This window comes from Oncorhynchus mykiss, chromosome 17, assembly GCF_013265735.2.
Source record: "Oncorhynchus mykiss isolate Arlee chromosome 17, USDA_OmykA_1.1, whole genome shotgun sequence".
NCBI classification, from domain to species: Eukaryota; Metazoa; Chordata; class Actinopteri; order Salmoniformes; family Salmonidae; genus Oncorhynchus; species Oncorhynchus mykiss.
In genome coordinates, this window is record NC_048581.1 from 94,120,596 (window position 1) to 94,143,925 (window position 23,330).

General features: G+C 43.4%; 2 protein-coding genes across 3 annotated transcripts in view; one reads left to right on the forward strand and one right to left on the reverse strand.

Annotated features, from left to right (window-relative positions):
- Positions 1-20,897, reverse strand: part of LOC110494853 (metalloproteinase inhibitor 2) — a 57,624-nt gene extending 36,727 nt beyond the window's left edge. The window contains exons 1-2 of one of the 2 annotated variants that reach the window (XM_036950995.1): positions 20,690-20,897; positions 11,218-11,342 (exon numbers count right to left, since the gene is read on the reverse strand). In XM_036950995.1, coding sequence (XP_036806890.1) covers positions 11,218-11,337 — 120 coding nt within the window. In that variant the 5' untranslated portion in view covers positions 11,338-11,342; positions 20,690-20,897. Of the gene's footprint in view, positions 1-11,217; positions 11,468-20,689 lie in introns of those variants that run through there. The other variant, XM_021570183.2, reaches the window with a different exon arrangement.
- Positions 1-23,330, forward strand: part of LOC110494842 (synapsin-2) — a 278,300-nt gene that overhangs the window by 146,893 nt on the left and 108,077 nt on the right. The gene's annotated exons all lie outside the window — the stretch shown is intronic.

The following is a 23,330-nucleotide window of genomic DNA, read 5'->3' on the forward strand; positions in this document are numbered from 1 at the left end:
GCAAAAACCAGGTTATAGTGACAATCTGGGGGCAAAAACCAGGTTATAGTGGCAATCTGGGGGCAAAAACCAGGTTATAGTGGCAATCTGGGGACAACAACCAGGTAATAGTGGCAATCTGGGGACAACATGAAGGATTATAGTGGCAATCTGGGGACAACAACGAGGTTATAGTGGCAATCTGGGGACAACATCCAGGTTATAGTGGCAATCTGGGGACAACAACCAGGTTATAGTGGCAATCTGGAGACAACAACCAGGTTATAGTGACAATCTGGGGACAAAAACCAGGTTATAGTTGCAATCTGGGGCAAAAACCAGGTTATAGTGGCAATCTGGGGGCAAAAGCCAGGTTATAGTGACAATCAGGGGGCAAAAACCAGGTTATAGTGACAATCTGGGGGCAAAAACCAGGTTATAGTGGCAATCTGGGGGCAAAAACCAGGTTATAGTGGCAATCTGGGGACAACAACCAGGTAATAGTGGCAATCTGGGGACAACATGAAGGATTATAGTGGCAATCTGGGGACAATAACCAGGTTATAGTGGTAATCTGGGGACAATAACGAGGTTCTAGTGGTAATCTGGGGACAACAACCAGGTAATAGTGGCAATCTGGGGACAACATGAAGGATTATAGTGGCAATCTGGGGACAATAACCAGGTTATATTGGTAATCTGGGGACAACAACCAGGTTATAGTGGCAATCTGGGGACAACATGAAGGATTATAGTGGCAATCTGGGGACAATAACCAGGTTATAGTGGCAATCTGGGGACAATAACCAGGTTATATTGGTAATCTGGGGACAATAACCAGGTTATAGTGGCAATCTGGTAACAACCAGGTTAGAGTGGCAATCTGGAGACAACATGAAGGATTATAGTGGCAATCTGGGGACAATAACCAGGTTATAGTGGTAATCTGGGGACAACAACGAGGTTCTAGTGGCAATCTGGGGACAACATGAAGGATTATAGTGGCAATCTGGGGACAACAACCAGGTAATAGTGGCAATCTAGGGACAACAACCAGGTTATAGTGGCAATCTGGGGACAATAACCAGGTTATAGTGGCAATCTGGAGACAACAACCAGGTTATAGTGGCAATCTGGGGACAACAAACAGGTTATATTGACAATCTGGGGACAACATGAAGGATTATAGTGGCAATCTGGGGACAATAACCAGGTTATAGTGGTAATCTGGGGACAACAACCAGGTTATAGTGGCAATCTGGGGTTAAAAAACAGGTTATAGTGGCAATCTGGGGCAAAAACCAGGTTATAGTGGTAATCTGGGGACAACAACGAGGTTCTAGTGGCAATCTGGGGACAACATGAAGGATTATAGTGGCAATCTGGGGACAACAACCAGGTAATAGTGGCAATCTAGGGACAACAACCAGGTTATAGTGGCAATCTGTGGACAACAACCAGGTTATAGTGGCAATCTGGGGACAACATGAAGGATTATAGTGGCAATCTGGGGACAATAACCAGGTTATAGTGGTAATCTGGGGACAACAACAAGGTTCTAGTGGCAATCTGGGGACAACAACCAGGTTATAGTGGCAATCTGGGGACAACAACCAGGTTATAGTGGCAATCTGGAGACAACAACCAGGTTATAGTGGCAATCTGGGGTTAAAAAACAGGTTATAGTGGCAATCTGGGGGCAAAAACCAGGTTATAGTGGCAATCTGGGGACAGCAACCAGGTAATAGTGGCAATCTGGGGACAACATGAAGGATTATAGTGGCAATCTGGGGACAATAACCAGGTTATAGTGGTAATCTGGGGACAACAACGAGGTTCTAGTGGCAATCTGGGGAAAACATGAAGGATTATAGTGGCAATCTGGGGACAACAACCAGGTAATAGTGGCAATCTAGGGACAACAACCAGGTTATAGTGGCAATCTGTGGACAATAACCAGGTTATAGTGGCAATCTGGAGACAACAACCAGGTTATAGTGGCAATCTGGGGACAACAAACAGGTTATATTGACAATCTGGGGACAACATGAAGGATTATAGTGGTATTCTGGGGACAATAACCAGGTTATAGTGGTAATCTGGGGACAACAACGAGGTTCTAGTGGCAATCTGGGGACAACAACCAGGTTATAGTGGCAATCTGGGGACAACGACCAGGTTATAGTGGCAATCGGGAGACAACAACCAGGTTATAGTGGCAATCTGGGGGCAAAAAACAGGTTATAGTGGCAATCTGGGGACAGCAACCAGGTAATAGTGGCAATCTGGGGACAACACAAAGGATTATAGTGGCAATCTGGGGACAATAACCAGGTTATAGTGGTAATCTGTGGACAACAACGAGGTTCTAGTGGCAATCTGGGGACAACAACGAGGTTATAGTGGCAATCTGGGGACAACATCCAGGTTATAGTGGCAATCTGGGGACAACAACCAGGTTATAGTGGCAATCTGGAGACAACAACCAGGTTATAGTGACAATCTGGGGACAAAAACCAGGTTATAGTTGCAATCTGGGGCAAAAACCAGGTTATAGTGGCAATCTGGGGGCAAAAGCCAGGTTATAGTGACAATCAGGGGGCAAAAACCAGGTTATAGTGACAATCTGGGGGCAAAAACCAGGTTATAGTGGCAATCTGGGGGCAAAAACCAGGTTATAGTGGCAATCTGGGGACAACAACCAGGTAATAGTGGCAATCTGGGGACAACATGAAGGATTATAGTGGCAATCTGGGGACAATAACCAGGTTATAGTGGTAATCTGGGGACAATAACGAGGTTCTAGTGGTAATCTGGGGACAACAACCAGGTAATAGTGGCAATCTGGGGACAACATGAAGGATTATAGTGGCAATCTGGGGACAATAACCAGGTTATATTGGTAATCTGGGGACAACAACCAGGTTATAGTGGCAATCTGGGGACAACATGAAGGATTATAGTGGCAATCTGGGGACAATAACCAGGTTATAGTGGCAATCTGGGGACAATAACCAGGTTATATTGGTAATCTGGGGACAATAACCAGGTTATAGTGGCAATCTGGTAACAACCAGGTTAGAGTGGCAATCTGGAGACAACATGAAGGATTATAGTGGCAATCTGGGGACAATAACCAGGTTATAGTGGTAATCTGGGGACAACAACGAGGTTCTAGTGGCAATCTGGGGACAACAACCAGGTTATAGTGGCAATCTGGGGACAACAACCAGGTTATAGTGGCAATCTGGAGACAACAACCAGGTTATAGTGGCAATCTGGGGACAACAACCAGGTTATAGTGGCAATCTGGGGACAACATGAAGGATTATAGTGGCAATCTGGGGACAATAACCAGGTTATAGTGGTAATCTGGGGACAACAACAAGGTTCTAGTGGCAATCTGGGGACAACAACCAGGTTATAGTGGCAATCTGGGGACAACAACCAGGTTATAGTGGCAATCTGGAGACAACAACCAGGTTATAGTGGCAATCTGGGGTTAAAAAACAGGTTATAGTGGCAATCTGGGGGCAAAAACCAGGTTATAGTGGCAATCTGGGGACAGCAACCAGGTAATAGTGGCAATCTGGGGACAACATGAAGGATTATAGTGGCAATCTGGGGACAATAACCAGGTTATAGTGGTAATCTGGGGACAACAACGAGGTTCTAGTGGCAATCTGGGGACAACATGAAGGATTATAGTGGCAATCTGGGGACAACAACCAGGTAATAGTGGCAATCTAGGGACAACAACCAGGTTATAGTGGCAATCTGTGGACAATAACCAGGTTATAGTGGCAATCTGGAGACAACAACCAGGTTATAGTGGCAATCTGGGGACAACAAACAGGTTATATTGACAATCTGGGGACAACATGAAGGATTATAGTGGCAATCTGGGGACAATAACCAGGTTATAGTGGTAATCTGGGGACAACAACCAGGTTATAGTGGCAATCTGGAGACAACAACCAGGTTATAGTGGCAATCTGGGGTTAAAAAACAGGTTATAGTGGCAATCTGGGGGCAAAAAACAGGTTATAGTGGTAATCTGGGGACAACAACGAGGTTCTAGTGGCAATCTGGGGACAACATGAAGGATTATAGTGGCAATCTGGGGACAACAACCAGGTAATAGTGGCAATCTAGGGACAACAACCAGGTTATAGTGGCAATCTGTGGACAATAACCAGGTAATAGTGGCAATCTGGGGGCAAAAACCAAGTTATAGTGGCAATCTGGGAACAACATGAAGGATTATAGTGGCAATCTGGGGACAATAACCAGGATATAGTGGTAATCTGGGGACAACAACGAGGTTCTAGTGGCAATCTGGGGACAACAACCAGGTTATAATGGCAATCTGGGGACAACAACCAGGTTATAGTGGCAATCTGGAGACAACAACCAGGTTATAGTGGCAATCTGGGGACAACAACCAGGTTATAGTGGCAATCTGGGGACAACAACCAGGTTATAGTGGCAATCTGGGGACAACAACGAGGTTCTAGTGGCAATCTGGGGACAACAACCAGGTTATAGTGGCAATCTGGGGACAACAACCAGGTTATAGTGGCAATCTGGAGACAACAACCAGGTTATAGTGGCAATCTGGAGACAACAACCAGGTAATAGTGGCAATCTGGGGACAACATGAAGGATTATAGTGGCAATCTGGGGACAATAACCAGGTTCTAGTGGTAATCTGGGGACAACAACGAGGTTCTAGTGGCAATCTGGGGACAACAACCAGGTTATAGTGGCAATCTGGGGACAACGACCAGGTTATAGTGGCAATCGGGAGACAACAACCAGGTTATAGTGGCAATCTGGGGGCAAAAAACAGGTTATAGTGGCAATCTGGGGGCAAAAACCAGGTTATAGTGGCAATCTGGGGACAGCAACCAGGTAATAGTGGCAATCTGGGGACAACACAAAGGATTATAGTGGCAATCTGGGGACAATAACCAGGTTTTAGTGGTAATCTGTGGACAACAACGAGGTTCTAGTGGCAATCTGGGGACAACAACGAGGTTATAGTGGCAATCTGGGGACAACATCCAGGTTATAGTGGCAATCTGGGGACAACAACCAGGTTATAGTGGCAATCTGGAGACAACAACCAGGTTATAGTGAAAATCTGGGGACAAAAACCAGGTTATAGTTGCAATCTGGGGCAAAAACCAGGTTATAGTGGCAATCTGGGGGCAAAAGCCAGGTTATAGTGACAATCAGGGGGCAAAAACCAGGTTATAGTGACAATCTGGGGGCAAAAACCAGGTTATAGTGGCAATCTGGGGGCAAAAACCAGGTTATAGTGGCAATCTGGGGACAACAACCAGGTAATAGTGGCAATCTGGGGACAACATGAAGGATTATAGTGGCAATCTGGGGACAATAACCAGGTTATAGTGGTAATCTGGGGACAATAACGAGGTTCTAGTGGTAATCTGGGGACAACAACCAGGTAATAGTGGCAATCTGGGGACAACATGAAGGATTATAGTGGCAATCTGGGGACAATAACCAGGTTATATTGGTAATCTGGGGACAACAACCAGGTTATAGTGGCAATCTGGGGACAACATGAAGGATTATAGTGGCAATCTGGGGACAATAACCAGGTTATAGTGGCAATCTGGGGACAATAACCAGGTTATATTGGTAATCTGGGGACAATAACCAGGTTATAGTGGCAATCTGGTAACAACCAGGTTAGAGTGGCAATCTGGAGACAACATGAAGGATTATAGTGGCAATCTGGGGACAATAACCAGGTTATAGTGGTAATCTGGGGACAACAACGAGGTTCTAGTGGCAATCTGGGGACAACAACCAGGTTATAGTGGCAATCTGGGGACAACAACCAGGTTATAGTGGCAATCTGGAGACAACAACCAGGTTATAGTGGCAATATGGGGACAACAACCAGGTTATAGTGGCAATCTGGGGACAACATGAAGGATTATAGTGGCAATCTGGGGACAATAACCAGGTTATAGTGGTAATCTGGGGACAACAACAAGGTTCTAGTGGCAATCTGGGGACAACAACCAGGTTATAGTGGCAATCTGGGGACAACAACCAGGTTATAGTGGCAATCTGGAGACAACAACCAGGTTATAGTGGCAATCTGGGGTTAAAAAACAGGTTATAGTGGCAATCTGGGGGCAAAAACCAGGTTATAGTGGCAATCTGGGGACAGCAACCAGGTAATAGTGGCAATCTGGGGACAACATGAAGGATTATAGTGGCAATCTGGGGACAATAACCAGGTTATAGTGGTAATCTGGGGACAACAACGAGGTTCTAGTGGCAATCTGGGGACAACATGAAGGATTATAGTGGCAATCTGGGGACAGCAACCAGGTAATAGTGGCAATCTAGGGACAACAACCAGGTTATAGTGGCAATCTGTGGACAATAACCAGGTTATAGTGGCAATCTGGAGACAACAACCAGGTTATAGTGGCAATCTGGGGACAACAAACAGGTTATATTGACAATCTGTGGACAACATGAAGGATTATAGTGGCAATCTGGGGACAATAACCAGGTTCTAGTGGTAATCTGGGGACAACAACGAGGTTCTAGTGGCAATCTGGGGACAACAACCAGGTTATAGTGGCAATCTGGGGACAACGACCAGGTTCTAGTGGTAATCTGGGGACAACAACGAGGTTCTAGTGGCAATCTGGGGACAACAACCAGGTTATAGTGGCAATCTGGGGACAACGACCAGGTTATAGTGGCAATCTGGGGGCAAAAAACAGGTTATAGTGGCAATCTGGGGGCAAAAACCAGGTTATAGTGGCAATCTGTGGACAATAACCAGGTTATAGTGGCAATCTGGAGACAACAACCAGGTTATAGTGGCAATCTGGGGACAACAAACAGGTTATATTGACAATCTGTGGACAACATGAAGGATTATAGTGGCAATCTAGGGACAACAACCAGGTTATAGTGGCAATCTGTGGACAATAACCAGGTTATAGTGGCAATCTGGAGACAACAACCAGGTTATAGTGGCAATCTGGGGACAACAAACAGGTTATATTGACAATCTGTGGACAACATGAAGGATTATAGTGGCAATCTGGGGACAATAACCAGGTTCTAGTGGTAATCTGGGGACAACAACGAGGTTCTAGTGGCAATCTGGGGACAACAACCAGGTTATAGTGGCAATCTGGGGACAACGACCAGGTTATAGTGGCAATCTGGGGGCAAAAAACAGGTTATAGTGGCAATCTGGGGGCAAAAACCAGGTTATAGTGGCAATCTGGGGACAGCAACCAGGTAATAGTGGCAATCTGGGGACAACACAAAGGATTATAGTGGCAATCTGGGGACAATAACCAGGTTATAGTGGTAATCTGTGGACAACAACGAGGTTCTAGTGGCAATCTGGGGACAACAACGAGGTTATAGTGGCAATCTGGGGACAACATCCAGGTTATAGTGGCAATCTGGGGACAACAACCAGGTTATAGTGGCAATCTGGAGACAACAACCAGGTTATAGTGACAATCTGGGGACAAAAACCAGGTTATAGTTGCAATCTGGGGCAAAAACCAGGTTATAGTGGCAATCTGGGTGCAAAAGCCAGGTTATAGTGACAATCAGGGGGCAAAAACCAGGTTATAGTGACAATCTGGGGGCAAAAACCAGGTTATAGTGGCAATCTGGGGGCAAAAACCAGGTTATAGTGGCAATCTGGGGACAACAACCAGGTAATAGTGGCAATCTGGGGACAACATGAAGGATTATAGTGGCAATCTGGGGACAATAACCAGGTTATAGTGGTAATCTGGGGACAATAACGAGGTTCTAGTGGTAATCTGGGGACAACAACCAGGTAATAGTGGCAATCTGGGGACAACATGAAGGATTATAGTGGCAATCTGGGGACAATAACCAGGTTATATTGGTAATCTGGGGACAACAACCAGGTTATAGTGGCAATCTGGGGACAACATGAAGGATTATAGTGGCAATCTGGGGACAATAACCAGGTTATAGTGGCAATCTGGGGACAATAACCAGGTTATATTGGTAATCTGGGGACAATAACCAGGTTATAGTGGCAATATGGTAACAACCAGGTTAGAGTGGCAATCTGGAGACAACATGAAGGATTATAGTGGCAATCTGGGGACAATAACCAGGTTATAGTGGTAATCTGGGGACAACAACGAGGTTCTAGTGGCAATCTGGGGACAACATGAAGGATTATAGTGGCAATCTGGGGACAACAACCAGGTAATAGTGGCAATCTAGGGACAACAACCAGGTTATAGTGGCAATCTGTGGACAATAACCAGGTTATAGTGGCAATCTGGAGACAACAACCAGGTTATAGTGGCAATCTGGGGACAACAAACAGGTTATATTGACAATCTGGGGACAACATGAAGGATTATAGTGGCAATCTGGGGACAATAACCAGGTTATAGTGGTAATCTGGGGACAACAACCAGGTTATAGTGGCAATCTGGGGTTAAAAAACAGGTTATAGTGGCAATCTGGGGCAAAAACCAGGTTATAGTGGTAATCTGGGGACAACAACGAGGTTCTAGTGGCAATCTGGGGACAACATGAAGGATTATAGTGGCAATCTGGGGACAACAACCAGGTAATAGTGGCAATCTAGGGACAACAACCAGGTTATAGTGGCAATCTGTGGACAACAACCAGGTTATAGTGGCAATCTGGGGACAACATGAAGGATTATAGTGGCAATCTGGGGACAATAACCAGGTTATAGTGGTAATCTGGGGACAACAACAAGGTTCTAGTGGCAATCTGGGGACAACAACCAGGTTATAGTGGCAATCTGGGGACAACAACCAGGTTATAGTGGCAATCTGGAGACAACAACCAGGTTATAGTGGCAATCTGGGGTTAAAAAACAGGTTATAGTGGCAATCTGGGGGCAAAAACCAGGTTATAGTGGCAATCTGGGGACAGCAACCAGGTAATAGTGGCAATCTGGGGACAACATGAAGGATTATAGTGGCAATCTGGGGACAATAACCAGGTTATAGTGGTAATCTGGGGACAACAACGAGGTTCTAGTGGCAATCTGGGGACAACATGAAGGATTATAGTGGCAATCTGGGGACAACAACCAGGTAATAGTGGCAATCTAGGGACAACAACCAGGTTATAGTGGCAATCTGTGGACAATAACCAGGTTATAGTGGCAATCTGGAGACAACAACCAGGTTATAGTGGCAATCTGGGGACAACAAACAGGTTATATTGACAATCTGGGGACAACATGAAGGATTATAGTGGTATTCTGGGGACAATAACCAGGTTATAGTGGTAATCTGGGGACAACAACCAGGTTATAGTGGCAATCTGGAGACAACAACCAGGTTATAGTGGCAATCTGGGGTTAAAAAACAGGTTATAGTGGCAATCTGGGGGCAAAAACCAGGTTATAGTGGTAATCTGGGGACAACAACGAGGTTCTAGTGGCAATCTGGGGACAACATGAAGGATTATAGTGGCAATCTGGGGACAACAACCAGGTAATAGTGGCAATCTAGGGACAACAACCAGGTTATAGTGGCAATCTGTGGACAATAACCAGGTAATAGTGGCAATCTGGGGGCAAAAACCAAGTTATAGTGGCAATCTGGGAACAACATGAAGGATTATAGTGGCAATCTGGGGACAATAACCAGGATATAGTGGTAATCTGGGGACAACAACGAGGTTCTAGTGGCAATCTGGGGACAACAACCAGGTTATAATGGCAATCTGGGGACAACAACCAGGTTATAGTGGCAATCTGGAGACAACAACCAGGTTATAGTGGCAATCTGGGGACAACAACCAGGTTATAGTGGCAATCTGGGGACAACAACCAGGTTATAGTGGCAATCTGGGGACAACAACGAGGTTCTAGTGGCAATCTGGGGACAACAACCAGGTTATAGTGGCAATCTGGGGACAACAACCAGGTTATAGTGGCAATCTGGAGACAACAACCAGGTTATAGTGGCAATCTGGAGACAACAACCAGGTTATAGTGGCAATCTGGGGACAACATGAAGGATTATAGTGGCAATCTGGGGACAATAACCAGGTTATAGTGGTAATCTGGGGACAACAACCAGGTTATAGTGGCAATCTGGAGACAACAATCAGGTTATAGTGGCAATCTGGGGACAACAACGAGGTTCTAGTGGCAATCTGGGGACAACAACCAGGTTATAGTGGCAATCTGGGGACAACAACCAGGTTATAGTGGCAATCTGGGGACAACAACCAGGTTATATTGGCAATCTGGAGACAACAACCAGGTTATAGTGACAATCTGGGTGCAAAAACCAGGTTATAGTTGCAATCTGGGTGCAAAAAACAGGTTATAGTTGCAATCTGGGGGCAAGAACCAGGTTATAGTGGCAATCTGGGGGAAAAAAACAGGTTATAGTGACAATCTGGGGGCAAAAACCAGGTTATAGTGGCAATCTGGGGGCAAAAACCAGGTTATAGTGGCAATCTGGGGGCAAAAACCAGGTTATAGTGGCAATCTGGGGACAACAACCAGGTAATAGTGGCAATCTGGGGACAACATGAAGGATTATAGTGGCAATCTGGGGACAATAACCAGGTTATAGTGGTAATCTGGGGACAATAACGAGGTTCTAGTGGTAATCTGGGGACAACAACCAGGTAATAGTGGCAATCTGGGGACAACATGAAGGATTATAGTGGCAATCTGGGGACAATAACCAGGTTATATTGGTAATCTGGGGACAATAACGAGGTTCTAGTGGTAATCTGGGGACAACAACCAGGTTATAGTGGCAATCTGGGGACAACATGAAGGATTATAGTGGCAATCTGGGGACAATAACCAGGTTATAGTGGCAATCTGGGGACAATAACCAGGTTATATTGGTAATCTGGGGACAATAACCAGATTATAGTGGCAATCTGGTAACAACCAGGTTATAGTGGCAATCTGGAGACAACATGAAGGATTATAGTGGCAATCTGGGGACAATAACCAGGTTATATTGGTAATCTGGGGACAATAACCAGGTTATAGTGGCAATCTGGTAACAACCAGGTTATAGTGGTAATCTGGGGACAGCAGGAAGGGTTATAGTGACAACCTGGGGACAACAGGAAGGGGTTTGGGTTATGTTATAGTTTACTGTGAGATAGAGATAAAAAAAAAACAAAGACAGTGAGACATTGAGAACTCACCTTGCAGTCACAGCCCATCTGGTATCTGTAGTTGAGGTTCTTCTTCTGCGACATGGACAGGTTGTCCCAGGGTTCTACCAGATCACACAGTCCAATGGACACCTTCCCATCACTCCACATACTACCTGCAGGACAACACAGACATCTTCCCATCACTCCACATAATACCTGTAGGACAACAGAGACACCTTCCCATCGCTCCACGCACTACCTGCAGGACAACACAGACACCTTCCCATCACTCCACATACTACCTGCAAAACAACATAAATTGGGTCAACACTGTAAGCCAATGAAGGTACGGTATGTGTTGTAGAGTGCCTGCAGAAAGTATTCATTATTATTATTCCACATTTTGTTGTGTTACAGCCTGAATTCAAAATGGATTCACACAATAGCCCATAATGACAAAGTGAAAACAGATTTTTTTATGTTAGCAAATTTATTGAAAATAAAATACAGAAATGTACATAAGAATTCACATCCATGAGTCAATACTTGTTAGAATCTCTTTTGGCAGTGATTACAGCTGTGAGTCTTTCTGGGTAACTCTGTAAGAGCTTTGTACAATATTTGCACTATCTTTTTACATTTCTTCAAGCTCTGTCAAGTTGGTTGTTGATCATTGCTAGACAGTCATTTTCAAGTCTTGCCATAGTGTTCCCAAGCTGATTTAAGTCAAAACTGTAACTAAGCCACTCAGGAACATTCACTGTCTTCTTGGTAAGCAACTCCAGTGTATATTTGGCTATGTGTTTTAGGTTAATTTCCAGCTGAAAGGTGAATTCATCTCCCAGTGTCTGTTGGAGATGCAAATTGCTCCAACTTTAATCTACATGTACCATACAGGTTTTCCCCTAGGATTTTGACCGTGCTTAGCTCTATTCCGTTTATTTGTATCCTAAAAAACTCTCCAGTCCTTGCAGATAACAAGCATATCCATAACATGATGCAGCCACCATGCTTGAAAATATGAAGTGTGGTACTCAGTGATGTGTTGTGTTGGATTTATCCCAAACATGACACTTTGTATTCAGGAGATTAAGTTCATTTGACATGTTTTTAGCAGTTTTACTTTAGTGCGTTATTGCAAACAGGATTCATGTTTTGGAATATTTGTGACTCGTTTCAGGAAACTATGCGTATGTCACGGGTTACTACTTCACAGTAGAGCCATTTGAATGTAAACTTATTTTTTTATCAAAATATGTTTTTGGGCAGAAATGCCTTCTGGAACTGTCATGTGCCTTAATAACAGACTTTTATGCCATCTGTAAATACAAATAAAATTGTTAAATTAGAGCCTAGTTGGTTTAGCCACAGAAAAAGACAGCCACCTTCCCGCTAGCCATTATTGGCTGAGATGATGAGTGGGCTGGACATGCCGAGAGATAGGTTCGGATTGGTCTGCCATATAGCACACTTCGGTCAATTTGAGCTGGTCAGTATGTGTATGTGTCTAACACAGCTTTATTTTTATGTATCACGTAGTAGAACTGCATAAGTGTTGTTCGCCATTTTCTGGAGGACCGAGTTCTGAAATCAGTGGAATTAGAGTATGATAGCTAAGGAGATGGAGAAAACACTAGATCTTCAAACTAAGGGTAACCATGGCATCTGTGACAGGGAGAAGCACCCATCCATGATGTATACGGGTAAGATAGTTTAGCTAGCTACATTTTCAGATATTACTCGTTTCTTATTTTGACAGAAAGTAATTTTCATTTCTAGTTAAAGTGTACTGTTAGCTAGCTAGCTAATGTTAGCTGGCTGGCTCGCTAGCTAACGGTACGTGCATGATCTTATTATTCGTATCTCAGAGCCATTAGCTTTGCTAGTTAAATCCTAATATTATCTAGCTAACATTGAACCTGGTTGGTTAGCTACCTGCAGATTCATGCAGGGTAGTAACGTCATGAGTATGGTTCATTGTTTAGCTAGCTAGCTACATGTCTTAACAAGAATCAATTTCAATAGAATGTCACTGCGACAACTGTAGATAGACATAGCTGGTAAATGCGCTCTGGCTATCTACTCTGATTTCAGAGCACTCTCGTCTGAGTGTGTCAGAGTGCAGAATAACTGACGAATTTACGAACACTCAACATAAGTTGAATATGGCCGGTGTCAGTAAAAGTTGGTAAAAAAGCGTAAATTGTAAATCTAAGTAAAGGAATGGAATTAAGAATATATAAACTCAATATATAAACTCTAAACTCAACTCTCTAGAGACAGCAGGAGCGGTAGAGATACTCTGAATGATCGGCTATGAAAAGCCAACTGACATTTACTCCTGAGGTGCTGACCTGTTGCACCCTTGACAACCACTGTGATTATTATTATTTGACCCTGCTGGTCATCTATGAACATTTTAACATCTTGGCCATGTGCTTCTACGCTTGCTGTTTGGGGTTTTAGGCTGGGTTTCTGTACAGCACTTTGAGATATCAGCTGATATCAGCTGATGTAAGAAGGGCTATATATATAAAAATACATTTGATTTGATTTGATTTGATGAGCAATGTCAGAGCGGCATAGACTAAGATGCAGTAGAATAGAATACAGTATATATTGTACATATGAGATCAGTATTGAAAAATATGTAAACATTATTAGTGACGAGCACCGATATTATATTTTTTGGCGATACCGCTATCCAATATTTTCCTTACACAAAAAAACAATACCGATACCCAAAATTTACAATTTTTGCGGCCTATTAAGCATTCTAGTACAGTTAAATAGTTAACACACACACATGGACACAGCGTTCTAAGGCATCGTATCTCAGTGCAAGAGGTGTCACTACAGTCCCTGGTTCGAATCCAGTCTGTATCACATCCGGCCGTGATTGGGAGTCCCATAGGGCGGCGAACAATTGGCCCAGCGTCTTCCGGGTTTGGCCTTGGTAGGCCGTCATTGTTAATAAGAATTTGTTCTTAACTGACTTGCCTAGTCAAATAAAGGTTACACACACACACCACACTGACCAAAAAGTTATTTTGTTGTAATTTATGTATGTCCCCATTACCAGTAAAACATAATCAAAACCTATTTCTTTCACTTACTTGCTGTGCTGTTTCACTCTTCATTTGTTCAGTCTTTTCATTCTCAACCAAGATCCGTGGCCTCTCTTCCTCCGTGTGCACTGTCACTGTGTCCATTTCCGTCTTGTCCAGCTGAGTATGTAACATTTCATGTAAACCCTGTTTTTTGTCTGCATCAAAGTAGCTGTCCTTGTACATAGCATCGAGCATAGTGACAACACAGTAAAGCATGGTGGCGACACTTGTTCACAGCCTACGTGGGCAGTTTTGTTGCCGGGGCAAACTGTTGTCAAGGGCAACTGTTTCATTCGCCAATGTGGGCCAGTAAAAACTGGTTAGCTTAGCATTGGTGAAGTCAGAATGGGAATGCGCACTCCACTGTTCGGTGGCGTTGGAATTAGAATACACTGAACAAAAGTATAAACGCAACATGTAAAGTGTTGGTCCCATGTTTCATAAGCTGAAAAAAAGATCCCAGAAATGTTTCATATGCACATAAAACTTCTCAAATTTTGTGCACATTTGTTTACATGCCTGTCAGTTTGTTCAGCAGATGTTTCAAGGCCATGACACGTCTGCTGCAGGTGCAGTTGATGAGCTTATTTCTCGAGTCAGTTGTTCGAATGGAGCTAGCTAGTGTGTTCATGTTTCCAAGTTTCAAACATGTTCTCAAATGCCATTGAAATGGCAGTAGAGGTATGACAACCAGCATATTCATGAGCATGCAATATGACTTTCCTCAGTACGAAATCCTCGACGGCCCACTGTGCTGTCAGACTCAGCATGCTCATGGGGCTGATATTGCTGGCCCAAATGTCAGTCGTGACGCTAATAGCAGTGACGCTATTTCTGTGTAACTCCGGTAGAGATTTTTTTTATTTTTTTTAAACAGGTAAGGTATAGTGTAATATGATCCTTGACTAGTCTCTCAAAGCACTTCATGATGACAGAAGTGAGTGCTACGGGATGGTAGTCATTTAGTTCAGTTACCTTTGCTTTCTTGGGTACAGGAACAATGGTGAACATCTTGAAGCATGTGGGGACAGCAGACTGGTATGGGGAGAGATTGAATATGTCCCTAAACACACCAGCCAACTGATCTGCACATGATCTGAGGATGTGGCTAGGGATGCCGTCTGGGCCGGTAGCCTTGCGAGGGTTGACACGTTAAATGTCTTACTCACGTCAACCACAGCGAAGGAGAGCCCAAAGTCCTTGGTAGCGGTCCGCGGCAGTGGCACTGTGTTATCCTCAAAGCCGGTGAAGAAGATGTTTAGCTTGTCAGAAAGCAAGAAGTCGCTGTCCCTGATGTGGCTGGTTTTCCCTTTGTAGTCCATGATTGTCTCTATACTGATGTTTTGCCTATTTGATTGCCTTGCGAAGGGGAAACTACACTGCTTGTATTCTACCATGTTCCCAGTTACCTTGCCATGGTTAAATGTGCTGGATCGTGCTTTCAGTTTTGCACAAATGCTGCCATCTAGCCAGAGATTCTGGTTAGGGTACGTTTTAATAGTCACAGTGGGTACAATATCTCCTATGCACTTCCTGATGGACTCAGTCACCATAAGTACATTCGTCAATGTTATTCTGGGAAGCTACCCGGAACATATCCCAGTCCGCGTGATCAAAACCATTTTGAAGGCCTTTATGGTAATGTGGTTCTCTGGTCAGATGAAACCAAGATTGTAGTCTTTGGCCTGAATGTCAAGCGTCATGTCTGGAGGAAACCTGGAACCATCCCTACGGTGAAGCATAGTAGTGGCAGCATCATGCTGTGGGGATGTTTGTCAGCGGCAGGGACTGGGAGACTAGTCAAAATCGGGGGAAAGATGACTGGAGCAAAGTACAGAGAGATCCTTCATGAAAACCTGCTTCAGAGCGCACAGGACCCCAGACTGGGGCAAAGTTGCTGTGCAGCAACGCTCCCCATCCAACTTGACAGAACCTGAGAGGATCTGCAGAAAAGAATGGGAGAAACTCCCCAAATACAGGTGTGTCAAGCTTGTAGCGTCATAATCAAGAAGACTCTAGGATGTAATCGCTACCAAAGGTGCTTCAACAAAGTACTGAGTAAAGGGTCTGAATACTTACGCACAAAATTATTATTGTTATATATTTTTTGCAAATAATTCTAAAAACCTGTTTCTGCTTGGTCATTATGTGTTATTGTGTGTTGATTGATGAGTGACAAACTATTTAATATATTTTCGAATATGGCTGTAACATAACAAAATGTGGAAAAAGTGAATGGGTCTGAATACTTTCAGATTGCAATGTGTCTACATATGGTGTTGAGTCATCCGCATTTACTCAAAACCAGTGGCATGTTATTAGTAATGATTGAAAAATGTAAGGGGCCTACACAGGCCTGGGGATTTCCTGACTCTACCTGAATTATGTTGGAGAGGCTTTCATTAAAGAATACCCCTGTGTTCTGTTAGACAAGTAACTCTTCACCCACAATATAGTAGGGAGTGTAAAGCCTTAACAAATATGTTAACAAATGTCAAAAGCCACACTAAAGTCTATAAAACAGCCCACACAATATTTTTATCATCACTTTCTAGCAGCCAATCATCAGTCATTTGTGTCAGTGCTGTACTTGTTGTACAGTATGTTCTTCCCTATAAGTGTGCTGAAAGTCTGTTGTCACTGTAAAATAGCATTGTATCTGGTAAAACACAATTTCTTTCAAAAGTTTACTAAGGGTTGGTAACAAGCTGATTGGTCGGCTATTTGAGCCAGTAAAGGGGGCTTTACTATTCTTGGGTAACGGAATGACTTTTGCTTCCCTCCAGGCCTGAGGGCACACACTTTCTAGTAGACTTAAATTGAAGATGTGGCAATATCGTCCGCTATTATCCTCAGTCATTTTCCATCCAGGATGTCAGACCCCGGTGGCTTGTCATTGTTGATAGACAACAATCATTTTTTCACCTCCTCCACACTCACTTTGTGGAACGCAAAAGTACTTGTCTTTCATACATTGGTCAGATTGAAATCACATTTTATTTTTCACATGCACTGAATACAACAGGTACAACCTTACCGTGAAATGTTTTACTTACAAGCCCTTAACCAACAATGAAGTTCAAGAAATAGAGTTAAGAAAATATTTACTAAATAAACTAAAGTAATTTTTTAAATAAAAAGTAGCAAAATAACAATAACAAGGCTGTATACAGGGGGTACCTGTACCGAGTCAATGTGCGCGGGTATATGTTAGTCAAGGTAATTTGTACATGTATGTTGGGGTAAAGTGACTATGCATAGATAATAAGAAGCAGCAGTGTAGAGGTCTGCAAATATGGCTGAATATAAACAGTGTAGTTATTCCCTCCGCAAGGCAATCAAACAAGTGAAATGCCAGTACAGGGACAAGGTGGAGTCTCAATTCAATGTGGCAGGGTCTACAGGAAATCACGGAATATAAAAACAAAAGCAGCCACGTCACGGATACCGACGTCATGCTTCCAAACAAACTAAACACATTCTTTGCCCGCTTTGAGGATAATACAGTGACACCGTCTCGGCTCGCTAACAAAGTCTGCACCCCCCCACCCCCCTTCTCAGTGGCTGATGTGAGTAAAACATTTAAACATGTTAACCCTCGCGAGGCTGCTGGCCCAGACGGCATCCCTAGCTGTGTCCTCAGAGCATGTGCAGACCAGTTGGCTGGTGTGTTAACAGACATATTTAATCTCTCCCTATTCCAGTCTGTTGTCCCCACATGCTTCAAGATGGCTACCATTGTTCCTGTACCCAAGAAGGCAAAGATAACTGAACTAAATGACTACTGCCCCGTAGCACTCACTTCTGTCATCATGAAGTACTTTAAGAGGCTAGTCAAGGATCATATCACCGCCACCATACCAGCCACCCTAGACCCACTTCAGTTTGCATACCGCCCCAACAGGTCCACAGATGACGCAATCGCCATCACACTGCACATTGCCCTATCCCATCTGAACAAAAATAATACCTATGTAAGAATGCTGTTCATTGACTACAGCTCAGCATTCAACACCATAGTACCCTCCAAGCTCATCATCAAGCTGGAGGCCCTGGGTCTGAACCCCTCCCTGTGCAATTGGTTCCTGGACTTTCAGACGACCCGCCCCCAGGTGGTGAAGGTAGGAAATAACATTTCCACTTCTCTGACCCGCAACACTGGGGCCCCACAAGGGTGTGTGCTCAGCCCTCTCTTGTACGCCCTGTTCACCCATGACTGCGTGGCCATGCACGCCTCCAACTCAATCATCAAGTTTGCAGACGACAGAACAGTAGTGGGCTTAATAACCAACAACGACGAGACAGCCTACAGGGAGGAGGTGAGGGCACTCAGAGTCTGGTGTCAGGAAAACAACCTCTCACTCAATGTCAACAAAACAAAGGAGATGATCGTGGACTTCAGGAACCAGCAGAGGGAGCACCCCCCTATCCACATCGAAGGGATAGCAGTGGAGAAGGTGGAAAGTTTTAAGTTCCTCGGTGTACACATCACAGATAAACTGAAATGGTCCACCCACAGCAGCGCCTCTTCAACCTCAGGAGGCTGAAGAAATTTGGCTTGTCACCCAAAACCCTGACTAACTTTTACAGATGCACAATCGAGAGCATCCTGTCAGGCTGTATCACAGTCTGGTATGGCAACTGCACAGCCCTCAACAGCATGGCTCTCTAGAAGGTGGTGTGGTCTGCACACCGGGGGCAAACTACCTGCCCTCCATGACACCGACAACACCCGTTGTCACAGGAAGGCCAAAAAGTTCAACAAGGACAATAACCACCTGAATCACTGCCTGTTCACTCCGCTATCATCCAGAAGGCGAGGTCAATACAGGTGCATCAAAGCAGGGACTGAGAGATTGAAAAACAGCTTCTAGCTCAAGGCCATCACTGGACACTTTAATAAATAGATCGCTAGTCACTTTAAACAATGCCACTTTAAATAATGCCACTTTAATATTTTCTACATACCTGTATCTTACTTTACTCATATCACATGTATATACTGTATTTTATATAATCTACTGCACCTTGCCTATGCCGCTAGGCCATCGCTCATCCATATATTTATATGTACATATTTTCATTCACCCCTTTAGTGGGGAATTGTTAGATAACTTGTTAGATTTGTGTGTCGTAGGTAGTTGTTGGGAATTGTTAGATATCACTTGTTAGATATTACTGCACTGTTGGAACTAGAGACATGCATTTCGCTACACTCGCATTAACATCTGCTAACCATGTGTATGTGACCAATAAAATTCGATTTGATTTTGATATGTGATGGACTCTATTCCCCTGCCCAGTAGTGTTCTCTCATCATATGAACCACAGGTGATGGGCTCTATTCCCCAGCCCAGGAGTGTTCTCTCATCATATGAACCACGGGAGAGAGAATAAAGTAGACGGCACAGGTCTAAATTTTGATTGATGACCCTGTGTCCATGATGACGTGTACATGTCCAAATATGGGCCTCCGGCCAGGCCATCCTGTTCCTGTGGTCACGTGTTAGAGGGTGTGTTATTTTATATCTATATTGCATCCTTTGAAGTAGTCATGCTGATTGATGTCTAGGGACCTGGTTGAACTGGGGGGGGGGGGGGGTTCAGTGTTTGAACTTTTGAAAGTGTATGGCCCCCCACCCCCAGTTTTATTGCCCTTATGGTTGTTATCTGATGAAGCAGGAATGTCCGGGGTATTGGCTGTGGCAGACGCATTATAAATAAATGTCCAGAACAAGGCATGCGATTTTTAAAATAAAGCCCAGAATATTAAACGTAAAAATATGTCTCCTAGGCCAATTCTCGGGGTGCTCTGCAGCTCATGTCATGAACCCAATGACAAAAGCCTGGAGGATGTTTTGCGTGAGGCTCCAGAATGTTTTAAAGTAGTTTTGGGTACGAGTGAGGGACATATGTCTTACATATTCCAACCTGAGGAATCTACGGTTAAGATATTCACAGACAGCGGCCCCAAACCCCTTTCCCCTTTATCGGGCAGAACCCGAGAGTTTTTCTCAAGCGCTAAGGATGAGAGAATGGCTTAAAATAAGACTCGCGCTGTGTCAAATTGAACAGGCCCTGAGTGCTTCAAGTCTACCCGGATATGCGTTGGAAGAACTGGTCTGCGGACGAAGTGATCTGATGGCCCTAAGAATCGCTTCAATGGCGTATACCCCTGACTACAGAGTGACAATTTTAGCATGTCAACAATTTGATAGTGCAAATGCGACGAAAACTGTCAGTTCATATGTATTTTCCAAAGCATGCAAGGATGTAAACTTCTTTACACCAGTGTTCAGTTTTAAATGGCGCGATTACCATATTTTCCGAACACTGATGAATAAGCTGGACAGTCTTTTCGAAAATCGTGAACAATTACAGCGATGGCCGAGGTTATCGTTGAGACATACCCAGGACCCACAAGGCCGAAGGCGGATCTTTCCCTGGAGTGAAAACGTCCGGAGATTCGATGGAGCGGGCAAGCGACTATGCAATGGTGAATTGGAAACGGATAATGGTCAGGGCTAAACGGACCCTTTATCTGTAAGAAATAGTAAAAAAAAAAAAAGAATTATAACGTGTGTTAAAATGTATGTACTAAATATTCTGAATTAAATCATTGGGTTTGAAAATGTATCTCACCCTTTAACGAAAGGGGAAGCTGTCTTTTCTCTCACGCCAGGGTCTGTCGCAGAGAAATGTAAATGTCTGGAGAAAAAAAACATGTATTATTTTATAGTCTTTCCTACAATGGTATGTTATAAACATTACTGGTTATTAAAGTTTGTAATAATATACAACTGCAGGCCTCCAAGGTTTTTACATAAAACACTCATGTTTAAATATTAGTCAAATTTGGTCATTCTAACATGTCTTAAAAAAGGTATGAAATATTTTGGAATTCAATAAAAGGAATTTAAAAACTGTATCTCACCCTTTAAGATGGGAAAATGTATTTTACATCATCACCCCGCTCTGTCGCGAAGGAAAAAAGACACGGAAAATCAGGGGGCGTGCGTGAGTGTGCGTGTGACGGAGCAGCAGGAGTGTGTGTGCGTTTCAAAAACAAAGGGGTTGTGTGTGTTCAACAGAGGCCCAAGCATTCTATCTGTAGAGAATCGTTTGAAACCAATGTTTGCACTATCATGCATACGGTATGTCCAGATATCTGCCGACCGCCCGGGGGTTAAACATTGATCTCTAATCAGCGCCCGGTTGTAAGACAGATTGTCTCGACATCCCCCATGTTGTTTGAATTCACCGCCTTTGTTCTCTAAACCAAATATACAGGGTACATGATATACATGATATCTCCCGAAAAAATGCCACCACGGCCCTGTAAACTCATTCCGTACTTTTGCTAGTTAGGGACAGAACGTGGAGCATATATTTTAACACTATGTTAGCACAGCTTTAGCGCAAACCCACAGCCCCGAATATTTAGCTGCCAGGACAGATTAAAAAAGAGATGTGAATAAGTGAATCTCTCCTAATGGATATTTCTGAAGGCTACTGGACATAAGTGATTGGGAAGCGATCAATTTTAGGCGTAAGACCAAATAATCACATACCCAAGAATGTTTATATATTAAAAAACGAAAAGTGGGCACTCTGAACGACTTGGATATTTGAACGACTTGGATACTCTGAACCGAATGGATATTTCTGGAGGTGAGTAAGTGAAAAATATATTTTAAGTTTTGTTTGAATATTATCGGGATATTATTGTAATATTAAACACAAGTTATTTGTGTTTTTCAGGCCAAATGCACATATAAGTTAAAGTGTATATATTTCGTATAACGGTTAATATTGTCTAACGTTTGTTAGGGGCCCTATCATTTACGCAGCTTTAAGATTTCGACTCGCTAAATTGTCTGGATATTATTGTAATATTAAACACAAGTTATTTGTGTTTTTCAAGCCAAATGCACATATAAGTTAAAGTGTATATATTTCGTATAACTGTTAATATTCTCTAACGTTTGTTAGGGGCCCTATCATTTACGCAGCTTTAAGATTTCGACTCGCTAAATTGTCTGGATATTATTGTAATATTAAACACGAGTTATTTGTGTTTTAAAACGGGGGACAACGATTTTTTTTAGCTATGTATTTCAGGCCAAATGCCCATATAAGTATGGGCCCATATATCCTCCTGTGGTCCCAAAAGCTATGCTTTTAGGACTAAAAAGAATCACGTGGTGTTGAAAGCCAAAGGCGTGACTCAAAACTATGAAAATGCCCCGCGTGTAAACTTGGAATCAATCACACGCTTGGTCGAGGGGTTCATAAATGACAGGAATAGTGACTTGGAGATTTTGAGCTCCTACAAAAAGATTGTTAGGGATAAAAAGGGCTTCCATCTGAGGAATGCCCCACTTACTAAAAGATTCAGGGTAGTCTATGACAAGAGACTGCTTTTGCCTGACGGGACCACATTGCCCTTTGGCTACTGACTTATGCTACAAGCCGCAGTGTGTCATAAAAGCTTAAGATAAAATGACTGCTGTAGAAGGTTTTGACCCCCGGTTGGAACTACCATTTTCGGCCTTATTCGCAGGGCCGTCTAATAGTGGTAAAACTTGTTTTGTAAAAAGTATTTTAGAGAATTCTGAACATGTGTTATCTCAAAAGCCTGATAATGTTGTGTGGTGTTATTCTTGTTATCAACCTCTGTATGATGAATTGTTGAAGACAATAAAAATCAAGTTTGTTGAAGGATTACCTGAATCCCTGTCTGATGATGAACTTTTACCTCCTCATAAAAACAATCTGCTGGTTTTGGACGATATGCTATTTGCAGGTAGCGAACATCCCGAAATTGCCCGAGCGTTTACCCAATATACTCAACCTGTCTGTGCTTTACTTGGTGCAAAAATAGCCGCACCATCAGTTTGAACGGCAATTACATGGTTTTGTTCAAAAATCCTAGAGACAAACTACAAATTAACACTCTAGCTCAGCAGATGTACCCGGGAAGGAAATCCTACTTCATGGAAAGCTACGAGGACGCTACCAAAGCGCCATTTTCTTATTTAATCGTTGATT